The sequence below is a fragment of the Hyperolius riggenbachi genome, chromosome 7 (genome assembly GCF_040937935.1).
Source record: "Hyperolius riggenbachi isolate aHypRig1 chromosome 7, aHypRig1.pri, whole genome shotgun sequence".
NCBI classification, from domain to species: Eukaryota; Metazoa; Chordata; class Amphibia; order Anura; family Hyperoliidae; genus Hyperolius; species Hyperolius riggenbachi.
Genome location: NC_090652.1, coordinates 291819710 through 291832804, shown reverse-complemented (window position 1 = coordinate 291832804; position 13095 = coordinate 291819710). Strand labels below are relative to the sequence as shown.

General features: G+C 45.3%; 1 protein-coding gene across 3 annotated transcripts in view; it reads left to right on the top strand.

Moving 5' to 3' along the window:
- The window catches only part of MGAT5 (alpha-1,6-mannosylglycoprotein 6-beta-N-acetylglucosaminyltransferase), a 236132-nt gene that overhangs the window by 136720 nt on the left and 86317 nt on the right, over positions 1–13095 (top strand). For all 3 annotated transcript variants that reach the window (XM_068245938.1, XM_068245939.1, XM_068245940.1), the window contains exon 6: positions 12489–12560. In XM_068245938.1, the coding sequence (XP_068102039.1) occupies positions 12489–12560 (72 nt within the window). The remainder of the gene's footprint in view (positions 1–12488; positions 12561–13095) is intronic.

Here is a 13095-nt window from a genome sequence, read left to right as displayed (position 1 = left end):
TTCTTCACACTTTTCCCATCTAACATACTACACTATTTGAGCTCCCGTTATTGTCTCCTGTCCCTTTTTGCCTAGGATGCTGCGACACCCCCTCCAACTTTGTATACTGCGCAGGTGCCTGTGGGGTTTGCATCTGCGCAGTAGCACTAAGTCACTTGTGCATGGAGGAAGTACAAATATGTAAAATAAGGTTTAGAGGGACCAGCACTGCAAGAAAAGGGTGTGATGAGATCAAAGTAGCCTGTTGAATATTCAAAGGCCTTCCTTTAGGTTTTTGCTTTTTTTCTTTCATTTTGGAATTGTGTCCATTGCATTGTGGCAAACAGATAATATCACAATGCGCTTCTGTTCAGAGCACCGTAGGGTGTGGCTGAGCTGCCTTTTTCCTGCTTTCTTTGAGAACTCCATAGAAGGGTGTCGCTTAAGGTGGCCATACTTAGGCTACTTGCACACCAGGACGTTGCGTTTAGGGGACGTTATAGGGCACATGTTGGAGCAGGACGCGCTGCGGAGACTAAGTGAGCGGAGCTCTCCGCATCACGTGGTCCCGCCAGCCAATTAGTGGCCGCTCCAAAGAGTAAACACTGCAAGTGCAGTGAATGCCAAGTAGCCATGTGCCTGGCTACGTAGCGGCCTCTCCCCGCCTCCTCTCCACCCCTAAAGTAGAAAAAAACACCCATACTGAGCATGTGCAAACAGTCTAACGCGGCTTAGCCGCGTATAAAGTACTGCATGCAGTACGTTGTCTTGACGTGAAGCGTTACTGTGTAATGCAACGTGGGCACTGTGAACAGCCCATTGATTTTTTTCATTGCTGTGCGGTGGGGTGCATTACAGGCTGCTCTAACGTGCGCCTGTAACGTCCCACTGTGAAAGCAGCCTTAAAGATTTGCAGCAGATTCGACCATCAGATAGGTTTCTGTCAGATGCCTGTCAAGTCGAATCTAACAGGAGTCTATCTGATGTGTGCCACACACTAGGAACAGATTTTCAATTGGAAATCGATCTAAATGCATTATTGGACCATTAGATCCGATGCAACTGTATTGGCCATCAATCTGCTGCCAGCAGCAGATCGGCCTAGATTTTCCATCCAGTCAGATCAAATCAATCGAAATCTGCCACAAATCGATCGATCGATAGATTTGAAAGAATCGATTTCCGTTTGATTTCTATCGAATCGATCAATGACTGAAATCGACCAGTGTATGGGCCCCTTTAGTTGCTTTCTTACTTTTAGAACTTTATAGAAGGTGTGGCTTAGCTGTACTCTTTCCTGCTTCCTTTCTGAACTCCATAGTGGGTGTGGCTGAGCAACCTCTTTCCTGTTTCCATTGAGAATGCCATAGAGGGTGGAGCTTAGCTGCATTCTTCCTTTCACAACTCCATAGAGGGTGTGGCTGAGCTGCACACTTCCTTTCAGAACTCCATAGTCGGTGTGGCTGAACTTTCCACTCTTCCCTGCTTCCAGAACTCCATATTTGGGTGTGGCTTTCCTCAGTTGAGACGGCCCCTCCAGCGTGTGTACAAGGCTTAAAGCCAATGGGTACCGCTTAAAAAATAAAAAAAGTCAGATACTCACCTAAGGAGAGGGAAGGCTCGGTCCTAATGAGCCTTCCCTCTACTCTCCCGGTGCCCTCGGTGCTGCGCTGGCTCCCCCGTTCGCGTCCGACGCCGCAGGGACTTCGGAGGTCTTCGGGAGCACTCGGGCTTCCGAAGACGGGCCGCTCCATACTGCCCAAGCGTCATAGATGATGCTCGCGCATGTGTAGTATGGAGCGGCCCGTCTTCGGGAGCCCGAGTGCTCCCGAAGGCTTCCGAAACATCCCTTCGGCTGCGGAAATGGCAGTATTTGACCGAACTGGTCGAATACTGCCACGGAGGATCCTGCGCGGGACCGGGAGAGGAGAGGGAAGGCTCATTAGGACCGAGCCTTCCCTCTCCTTAGGTGAGTATCTGACTTTTTTATTTTTTAAGTGGTAAACCTTCACTTTAAAGGGAACCCGAGGTGAGAGGTAGATGGAGGCTGCCATATTTACCAGTTGCCTGACATCCCTGCTGGTCTATTTGGCTGCAGTAGTGGCTGAAGTACATCAGAAGCAAGCATGCAGCTAATCCTGTTAGTTCTGACAATATTATCAAACACCTGATCTGCTGCATACTTGTTCAGGGTCTATGACTGAAAATATTAGAGGCAGAGGATCAGCAGGATAGCCAGGCGACTAGTATTGCTTCAAAGGAAATAACTGTCAGCCTCCATATAACTCACCTCGGGTTCACTTTAAAGTGAACCAGAGACGAAGCACCCTTGTGTATTTTACCATAGAAATCAGTGGGAACATTAGAGAAAACATTTACCATGCTCTCTGTTCCATCCTCACTGCTAAAAGTGTCTGTTATCTAGCTGAGATAAGAATCCCGGACTGAGCATTGATTCTGGCTTTGCTATAATGACTCAGCTATAATGATTCCTGAGCAAAGCCAGCAGGGGGCAGGCTTGGACTTGAAGACAGCAAAGAACACAGTCTCAGCTATAATTCTGTAGCAAAGCCAGACCGACTGCTTAGTCGGGATTCTTATCTTAGAGGTGATAACAGGCAAATTAAACAGAGAACAATGTAACAAAGAGCAGATTAGGTGTTTACTGTCATGTTCCCACTGATTTATGAGGTAAAATACATGAGGTTGCTTCATCTCTGGTTCTCTTTAAGACTGGTATTAAATGTGCGGAAATTGAAGTGTTTTCCCATTTAGAACGGTTCCAGCGGGAGTGCTTGTGTGGATTGATTTACTTTTTTCAGAAGAGCCCTAGAAGGCTTTGCAAATGTACTGCATAAACACCCTTGCTGTGTAGCTGAATTGTAGGAAGAAGTTTCTCTTCCTCCACAGTACTTAGGGCTCACTTCAGAGTCCTTCCTCCAGCAGTAAGTGTGCGGCGCTGCGGCTGGGTATGGCGGGGAATAGAAGTAGCAGATTGCCAGCCCCGCTGCTTGCAGATGGCACAGAGGACAAGGTGAAAAGACGCACACCGAGGCTGCAAGACCAGCTGCGACTTCCGTCAGAACATGACGTACAGCCCAAGACCGAGATCAGTGAACAACCAAAACTGAAGGAGTTCTGCTGTTTTCAGGAGGACTGGCAGAGATCACTCCAACAGTGATATCCTCCTTCAAGGCCCATCTCCATGCAGAGACCTAAATATAGCTTTGTAATGGTGTTTTTTTTCTTGTTTTCTTTTTTTTTTTTTTTTTTATCTTGTTTATTTTAAGGCGAGATTTAACCCTTTCCAATCTGATGTCAGTCTATGTCCAATATTGGCAAATCGTGATATATTCCACACCATATGCAATCTATATTAAAAAAATGAATTGGGTCTTTAACCAGTTATGGGAGCGGTGACAGTATATCTACAACCCCTGAGACTTCATCTTCGCTCCTGGGGCATAGATATTAGCTCCTCGCCGCGATTGCTCACCATGCACACTCCCAGATGCATTCTTGTCACCGCCTGTGTGGTGAATGGGAGCATGTGTTCCCAAAGCTGATCAAAGTGCCTGTAAATCAATTAGTTGGAGGACATCTAGTGGTCAGATACCTATATACATTAAATTAAATAAAAATAAACCCCCATTAATTAACCCCTTACACACACCCCTCCCCCCATACTTACCAAATAAAACACTTGGAAGAAAAATAGTGACCAAAAAACATAAATGTTACCATAGGGATTTAACCTTTTTTAATATGTATGTCATGAGGGTATATTACTGTTATATTTGCAAATAAGGGCTTGTAATTAGTGATATAGTGTAAACAACCAACAATACTGAAAAAAATATACCTTATTTATTCCCAAATAAAAGATTGTCAATTACATTGCACTAGGGACATAATTTAAATGTAATAGCCGGGACAACTGAGCAAATAAAATGTGGGTTTTATCCACAGTAGCACATTGGGCATGATTCACAGAGCAAACATATAATTAACCACTTTGCATCCAGACCTTGTTTTCCCCTTATTGACCAGAGCAGTTTTGACGCTTTAGCGGTGTCCCTGTTTAATCACCAATAACTTATCTGTACTCGTGCCACATAAATGATCTATATATCTTTTTTTTCAAGACAAACTAAGCTTTCATTGGGGGGTATTTGGTCCCAAGTAAAATGTTGCTCTCTATGCATGTTAATGGGAAAAGGGGGGGGGGGGGGTGGAATAAAAAAAATCACTATTTCTCAACTTTGACCAATTTCTGTTTTAAAAATAAAAAGTGCGATTGACATAAAAACTGTGCCACCAGTTAAAGTCGCCCCAGTATAGATATCCAGATGTGTCCCCAGTATCACCTCCCCCCCAGTATAGCCAGATGTGTCCCCAATATCAGCCCCCCCAGCATAGCCAGATGTGTCCCGTGTTTGCCACCCCCAGAATAGATTGACAGATGCACCCCTAGGAATAGTGGCCCTCTTTATAGCCAGATGTGTCCCCGGGATCAGGATTACCCCCATTATGGCCAGATGTACCCCCAGGATTAGCGCTGCCCCCCCATTATAGCCAAACGTGCCCCCAGTATTAAGGTATGCCCCCCCCCCAGGTGCCCAGATGTGCAAAATTTGTAAACCCCCCCTCCCCTTGGTTCCTCTGATGTCCCCCAGTAAACATGTATACCCCCCTTTGCAAATCCCCCTCCCCTCCCCCCAAGAATCTATAGCCAGTTGCCCCCCCCCCCCCATCAGGCAGCCCCCTCCGTGCAGAGATCGTTAATAAAAAGGCACAAGCAGGCAGTCTCACTCACCTTACCTGCGGTCCTGACATCATCAAGCCGGGACCCGGGTTTCCGGCAATATGCGGCTGACTGCAGAGCGGTGATCAGAGGATCAGGCTTCAGGATAGTCGCAGGACCGAGGTAGGTGAGTGTGGCTGCTTGCTTGTGCCTTTTTATTAACTATATGTGCCCCGAAGGGGACAGATGAAGGATCGCTGCAGTTCACTACTGCAGCGATCATTCATGCGAGGAGGGTATACTAATTGGCCAAAAGGGAACATGTTCCCTTCCACCAATTAGTATTGCAGCTGACAGTGCCGGAGGGTACACTCTAAAGAGCACCCGACCGTGCACAGCAGGGCTGCAGCCAGGTCAGTATATCTACGTCGTTGTGGCTTGGAGGGAGCCACAGCTGACGTAGATATACTGTAGTGGTGGGGAAAGTGGTTAAGGCAAGAAGAGTAATATTGAAATGAAGTTAATCAGGAAGAACTTACTTTGAGTGATTATTTTGCTTGTAAATGTGCTGAAAGGTTAGTTTTATCAATTAGGTGATAAATACCAGTAAATCATTCGAGAAGTTTTGTGAATAGAGTCCAATGTATTTTAAAACTATATTGACTACAATAAATTGAGAAATGATTGATTTTTTTTTTTTGTATTTTCTTATTCCTGTTAAAATGCATATAGACTTAAAGTGAATGGGAACCGGATTTAAAAAAAATGAAGCAAATACCTAAGGAGAGGGAAGGCTCTAGGTTGTATAGAGCCTTCCGTCTCCTCTCTCGGTGCCCCCTATCCTGTGCTGGCTCCGCCCCGTTTCAACTCCCTGCCGAAAGGGTATTTGGAAGTCTTCGGGAGCCGTGTCCTCCCGAAGATGTGTGGCTCCATACTGCACAGCCGCGAGCGTGCAAGAGAGCGTGCTTGCGCAGGTGCAGTACAGGGCCGCCCTTCTTCAGGAGCACTCGGGCTCCCTGAAGACTTCTGAAGCCTCATTCGGCCGGGTAAAGCAGTATTTGACTAAATTAGTCAAATACTGCTACTGGGTGAGCCAGCACTGGTTCGAGGGGACCAGCAGAGGAGCCGGAAGGCTCTATAGGACCTAGAGCCTTCCCTCTCCTTGGGTAAGTATCTGTCTCATTTTTTTAAATGCAGTTCCCATTCACTTTAAATAATTCTTAGCAAAAAGTACAACCCCCAAAAAAAGTCTAATTGGCAGTGATGAAAACAAGATTTAGATCATTTTGGTGTAATAAATACTGCTAGAGTTATTGGCGAATGAATGGGAGGCGCGCTGAAATGTGAAAAGTGCTCTGGTCCATGAGAGGAACACCACCTGTAGTGGTCAAGTGTTTAAATCTGATTCCTTTTCAAAATCTTGGCTGGAGAGTTATTCCTTTTGAGTAACTCTGATCAGCTGGAACCTCTGATGACCATTTCTAGGAAGCTCTAGATAATTTTTTAGGTTAGCCTAGTCTCTGGTCTGCCAAGACATCCAGGTAAGACGGTGTTTTAATGTTTTTGCAATCGTATTTAGTTATTATTTTTTGTATTTATAAAGCGCCAACGTATTACACAGTTGAGGAAAATAAATTTACATACAATGGTGCAAAGGATGGCAGACGTAACATAACAAGCTAGTGAAGTGTAAAGGTGGCCACACACCATACTATTTTTTTAAATATCTGTTCAATTTAAGAATCAATTTTACTGACTGATTGTAACATTTCAAAAATATGACCAATGTACCACACACGTATGTTCAATTTTTCCCCAATTATGATAAAAATGATTGGAAACTCTGAGAAAGTTGCTAGGGTGTGTATATTAATAAATTGAAAATCTAACCTATACCATATAATCTGTAGAAAAATTTAAGAAAAATTTCCAGCATTCAGGATCGATAAAAATAGAAAACTGGAAATCCAATCGTTTTTTTTTTCAGTCGAATGAAAAAACGCTTTAGATTTTTTTTCGGGAGATCCAATCCTATTTATCGAATTGCCGTAAAATCGGATCATTTTATTGTATCGTGTGGTCACCTTTACAATTAAAATCTGAGCTGAGGTAGATTTTACAGAGACCACAGCAGCAGTGTGGACAAGGTCCATGTAAAGTTGCAGGGAGGACAAGATCCAAGCTCCACTTTGTGATGGACAAGATCCAAGGTACACTGTTTGGTGGACAGGATCCAAGGTTTTGTGGTTAGATAATCAATTAGTTTCTGAGCCCTCAGGCATATCTACACAATGTTCTACATTTTTCCTCACCAGAGCTACTGTCCCGCTTGCCTCCTGTGGACTGCCATTCATTTCTTTGGATTTCCCCCCTCCTGGGCTTTAGTTACAGCCTGTTAAGGGAGAAATTGAGACAACAGGTCAATGTGTAACTTCACACCTGACTGGTTTTGTGGGTTTGAAGGTAAACTTTAAGTGAAAGAGGAAGTTAAGTGTTACTTACCAGGGGCTTCTTCCAGCCTCCCTGTAAGGCAGGGATGTCAAACCGGTCCTACGAGGGCCGAGATCCTCACACATTTTTGATACAGCTCAAATTAATTGATGGGTCTGAATCAGAAAAGGTGTGGTCCATCAGGTAGAACACATTCCTTTCTTTCTCAGTCTATCCTAAACACTGGCATGGATCTGGCCCTCCAGGCCTGGAGTTCGACACATGTGCTGTAAGGTATCTGAGATCCCTCTGTGTCCTCCAGGTGTCTGTTGTGACAGTGCCACCTCATGCACTGTCCTGGCCTCGTGAGCACACCTCCTCGATTGTCCTCTTGTAGCCGGGAGCGTTTCGTAAAACATGCTACTGCGCATGGGCGTAACACGCCCAGCCACGGGAGCACGATCAAGGAGGTGCTGGGCCGCCCATGCGCAGTAGTCCGCAACTGAGCCAGTCACAGACTTTACATGAGCTTATAGCAGCACAACAGATAAATAAAGCTCAACACAGTCAGAAATTTGTATTTCGGTTAGAATTGCAACTTCTTGCAGAAACGAGTAGATAGCGATCACCTCGTTGGTCTGAGAGAAGCACATGGCTTCTGAATTAGTCATTGGCTTCGGCCATAATCCTGTTTATTTCTTGCGCTCCTCAATCCTCATCCGGTAATGTGAAATGAATCAATGGATTGAGTGAGCCAGGCTCTGTGGAAACTCCCAAGATATCATCTCTCCAAGTCTTCCAAGGGTACTGGCAGGTCTACACAAGCTTTGGCTGTTTCTGAGATTTGTTTTTGCAGGACGCAGATCCAAGTGAGAACACAGTAACTTTCCTATTTCTCAGAGCGGACTGGATCTTGAATATATCTTGGCTGGTAGAGAGATCTGTGCGTCCTGCGCTCCCCCTGTGCAGCCCAACAGAAATGTCAGATCATTAAAGGACCACTCCAGCAAGAAAAAAAAGTAAGCTGTTAAAATCTGACAGAACCTACAGGTTTTGGACTAGTTCATCTCCTAATGGGGGATTTGCAGGGTTTTCTTTGTTCTTAAAAACATTTCCTGAACGGCAGTTCAACTTCCAAAACAGTTAAGCCAGCCACCCTACTCACTTGCACTCTATTTTGTCATTTATCCTTAGCAACTGCCGTTGAGTAATTGCTTTTGAAGAAAAGAAAAAAAAAACTAAGGACCCCCATGAGATGATAGACTAGTCCAAAACCTGTCGGCACTGTCAGATTTTAATGGCTTACTCTTTTCGCTGGAGTGGTCCTTTAAAGGGAAGGTCCAGGAAGAATCATAATGAAAAATCCACTTGCCTGGGGCTTCCTCCAGCACCTGGCAGCAGTCCTGTGCCCTCGCCGCAGCTCTGGAGGCTCCCGGTCTTCTCCGCTGCAGATGCCGACTTTGCCAGGTTGGCGTCTACTTGCCAGTGTGCGGCCCACAGTCGCACTGACATCATCCGGACTGTCATTGGACTGTCATCATCCTGACATCATTGGTCATGAAAGCATTCGAAAAACTGTTAATGGCTTATCTGAAATCTATCACAGATCCCCTGCTGGACTCTCTGCAATTTGCCTACAGGCCTAATAGATCCGCAGATGATGCCGTGAACATGTGTATGCATTATGTACTACAGCATCTAGACACCCCAGGAACCTACACCAGGATTTTATTTGATTACAGCTCTGCCTTTAATACCATAATGCCATCTCTGCTACACAGCAAGCTTTCCCAGCTACACATACCTGAATCCATCTGCAAATGGATAACCGATTTCCCAACCGATAGGAGACAGCGTGTTAGACTTGGTAAACACACATCAAGCTCTTTGACCGTCAGTACTGGTGCACCCCAGGGCTGTGTGCTTTCCCCACTGCTCTACTCACTGTACACCAATGACTGCATCTCTACAGATCCATCTGTTAAGGTTCTGAAGTTTGCAGATGACACAGCAGTAGTTGGTCTCATACAAAACGGGGATGAATCTGCATACAGGCATGTGGTGGGACAGCTTTCCTCCTGGTGCAGCAGCAACAACTTGGAACTAAACGCTCTCAAAACTATGGAGATGATAATAGACTTTAGGAGATCTCCCCCCCAAGCACCTCCCCTTAACCATAAATTCACAATAACCCAGGTAGAGTCTTTTAAGTTTCTTGGGTCCACGATCTCAAACGACCTAAAATGGGACAACAACACTGCCACTATTGTCAAGAAAGCGCAACAGAGGATGTACCATCTACGGCAGCTGAAAAAGTTTGGCCTACCTCAAAATTTAATGGTGCAGTTCTACACTGCAATTATTGAATCCACCATAACATCATCCATGACTGTATGGTTCGGCTCCTGCTCAGCATTAGAAAAGGGGAGGCCGCTGCGCATCATCCGAACAGCGGAAAGGATAATTGGCTGTAGCTTACCTTCCCTGCAGGATCTTTACGCTAGCAGGTGCAGAAAAAGAGCAACCAAAATTGCCTCTGACCCCTCTCACCCAGCTCACTCCATCTTCCAGCGCATGCCTTCAGGAGTAAGATTCCGGTCAATCGCTGCCAAAACCTCTAGACACAGGAACAGCTTTTTTCCTCAAGCGGTAGCCATACTTAATGCTGAACCACGTTAGAGCTGCTAGGACTGAAAGTAATCAGCACAGAACTGTAAATGAACAATTCTCACATTGCTTACTGCCACTATACTTCTAATGTCCTTGACTTGTAATATACACATTGTCTGCCCTTGTATTGTTTTTGTTTGTGTTAAGCAACTGCCAAGACAAATTCCTTGTAGGTGCAAACTTACTTGGCGAAATAAAATTGTTTCTGATTCTACTGCGCAGGCGCAGAACTACTGCGTCTACGCAGTACAGTCTGGAATATGTCAGCACGACTACATGAGCCACAAAAAGGGAACACTGAGAGCCTGATATAGTGTAGTAGGTACTGGAAATTGGTAATTTTAAATAGTAAGAAAGACATACTCACAAAGCAGGGTTACCTCATAGGCAACCATTGTAAGGGCAGGTGGGGAGATTAGACCTGACCCCACTCAGGATTAAGAAGTCACTCTCTTTAGATTGGAAAGGAAGGGGGTATATCAACCCCTCCACCTGGGGTGGACACAAATCTTGTATAGAGTAAACAGAGGCGCCACAATAATAAAATCTGCTAAAATTGTTAATGCTTGGAAGGCAGAGGTGGACTTACTTCCTAAAAGCAGACACAAAAACAGTCGATTTCAAAATGGCACAAATTTGATATAATCCCCAAAGTGTTGCAACATGTTTCGCAAGTATGACCTGCTTCATCAGGCAATCCAGCGGATCGTTCAGAAACAGCCTTATCAATCTGCCGACAACACGTACGCACGTGCTACTGTTGGCAGAACGTCCGCCCAGCGGGAGGGTCTGGCGGACCTGTTTGCAGAAGTAATGGCGTGTGTATGTGCCTATTGTGTTGTCTGTCACCCCTATTATTATCTGTTACCTTATTTATTGTGTAGCGCTGCGTTATATGTTGGCGATCTATAAATCCAATAATAAACTGAATCTGAAGCAACCTTCTGCAATATCGAATTTAACCACATAAGGACTGCAGGATTTTTCATTGATCTGTGCTGGGTGAGCTCTTCAGCCCGCAGCACAGATCAGCAGGCAGGCAGGGCGAACAGACTTCCCCCTTTTTTCCCCACTAGGGGGATGTCCTGCTGGGGAGGGTCTGATCGCCGCAGCTGCCTACTGCCGAGCTGGGGGGGGGGGCCTCAAAGCCCCCCTCCGCAGCGCTATTCTGCCCTCTCCTTCCCTCCCTCTACTCATCACTATGGGCGGTACAGGACAGCGATCCATCCTGTACCGCCTCAGATAGGCTCCAGCCTATCAGATGCCGGTGATCTCCAGCCAATCAGAGGCCGGGGATCACCGATCTCCTTTACGGCGCTGCTGTGACAGCAGCGCTGTACGATGTAAACACCGGGGATTTCTTCCCCGTGTGTTTACATTTCGCCTGCGAGCCGCGATCGAAGGCTCGCAGGCTGTTCACGGAGCCCCCCGCCGTGAACTGATATGGAATGGCCGTTTCCATGGAAATAGAACTGCAACCAGCCGCCGCCTATCGGCGTTGGCTGGTCGTTAAGGGGTTAAGGTATTGTGCATAACTAAGTAGACCTTGTATTCAGTACAAATTGCAGGAGAAAATTATTCTGTGTTCTGGAGAGGTGCCTACTGGAGGCTATAAAAAAAAATTATACATACCTGGGATTTCCTCCAGCCACCTTCAGGAGGATCCTTGTCATTCTCCCAGCCCGCCTGGATCCTCTGATAGATATACAGTATATATTTTATTTCATTTTTTTTAAACTATGGAGATTGCCTGGCTCTCCTGCCAATCCTCTGCCTCTAATACTTTTAGCCATAGACCCTGAACAAGCATGCTGATAAAAGGTTTCTGACTGATTTAGCCGTTTGCTTTTTCAGGTATGCGATTCAGACGCAACTGCAGTCAAAGATCAGCAGGACAGCCAGGCGACTGGTATAGTTTTAAAAGAAATAAATATGGCAGCCTCCATACCCCTCTCCCTTCAGGTTCCCTTTAAAGAAAACCTGAACTGAAAATTAAGTCACAATAAACCTACACAAGTCATACTTACCTCCTATCTAGTCTACTCCTCAATCTCTTTTTCCTTTCCCGCGTCCTGTTTGTCCACTGTGATCAAGGGAATTCTCCGTCCTCCATTTTGAAAATGGCCAATACCCCATAAAAGCTTTCTGGTCAGCACACTGTTAAACTGTAACATCGCCCACTTGAGCCATGGGGAAACATGGACATTGCCTGGCACATCAGTTGTCCTCTCAGCTATAACTGACAGTAACGGATATATTTCAGTTCTGACAAAATGTTGTCAGAACTGGAAGGGATCATTGTCAGAAGAAAATGGTGAGCTTCTGAAAGGAACTGATGGCAAGGTAACTATGTAATGTTCATTTGAAGTTACCGCATGTGTTTATTTTAAATAATATAACTCAGTTCAAGTTCCCTTTAAGAAGGCAGTTGTGTACTGTGTAGTGCTTTGTGTATGTGGTTCATTTTAGTTCACTCCATAAAATCCTGGGGGGCTCGGAGTCCTTGTTACTTACCTGGGTGACCTCAATGGTGAAACTGATGATGCACTTAACTTGCCGTGTTGCTGGTGAAATGAAATGATAAAACGTCATATTGTGAATCGCAGCTAAATGGGTTAACAATACTGCTGTACTCATTTTTTTTTTTTTTTCTTTTTTCCTTCAGGTTGAAAACTGGTGCCCTCGACTGCCATGGAGAGCAGTGAACCAGAAGGAGGAAGGCGACAAAGGAACAATGGTGAGCTTGGCAACCTTACCTTCCAGACCTGATCTTCCTCAATGTACCAGCACTGCTGATAGACCCCCCTCTATTCAATGGAAAGTGTGTGTGTTCTCACCTAAGTGGAATGGTGCCCATACACTACGCAATCTGCTACCAGATCAGCCATTATGCTGGGAATACTACATGAGATATTTTGGCAGATAGATGGTTCAATAGATAATTTCCGACAGGTCCGATCTGATTTTTTTTTATCGTTTTTCTGATCGATTTCTCATAGAAGTGAATGGAAATTGATAAAATCGATCGGACAGGAAATCTGCATAAAAATCTGTGTATTTTCAGCGTAAGATAGATGAGAGAGGGCTCTATTGCCTGCACACCGATTTTTATTAGATTTCAGCATAAAATCATCTTATCCCCCCCCCCCCCCCCCCGATCACTCCCCAACCCCCCGCCCAAGTGTACATGTGTGCCTTCCCATGCACAGGTTAAAGAGACTCTGAAGCGAGAATAAATCTCGCTTCAGAGCTCATAAATAGCAGGGGCACGT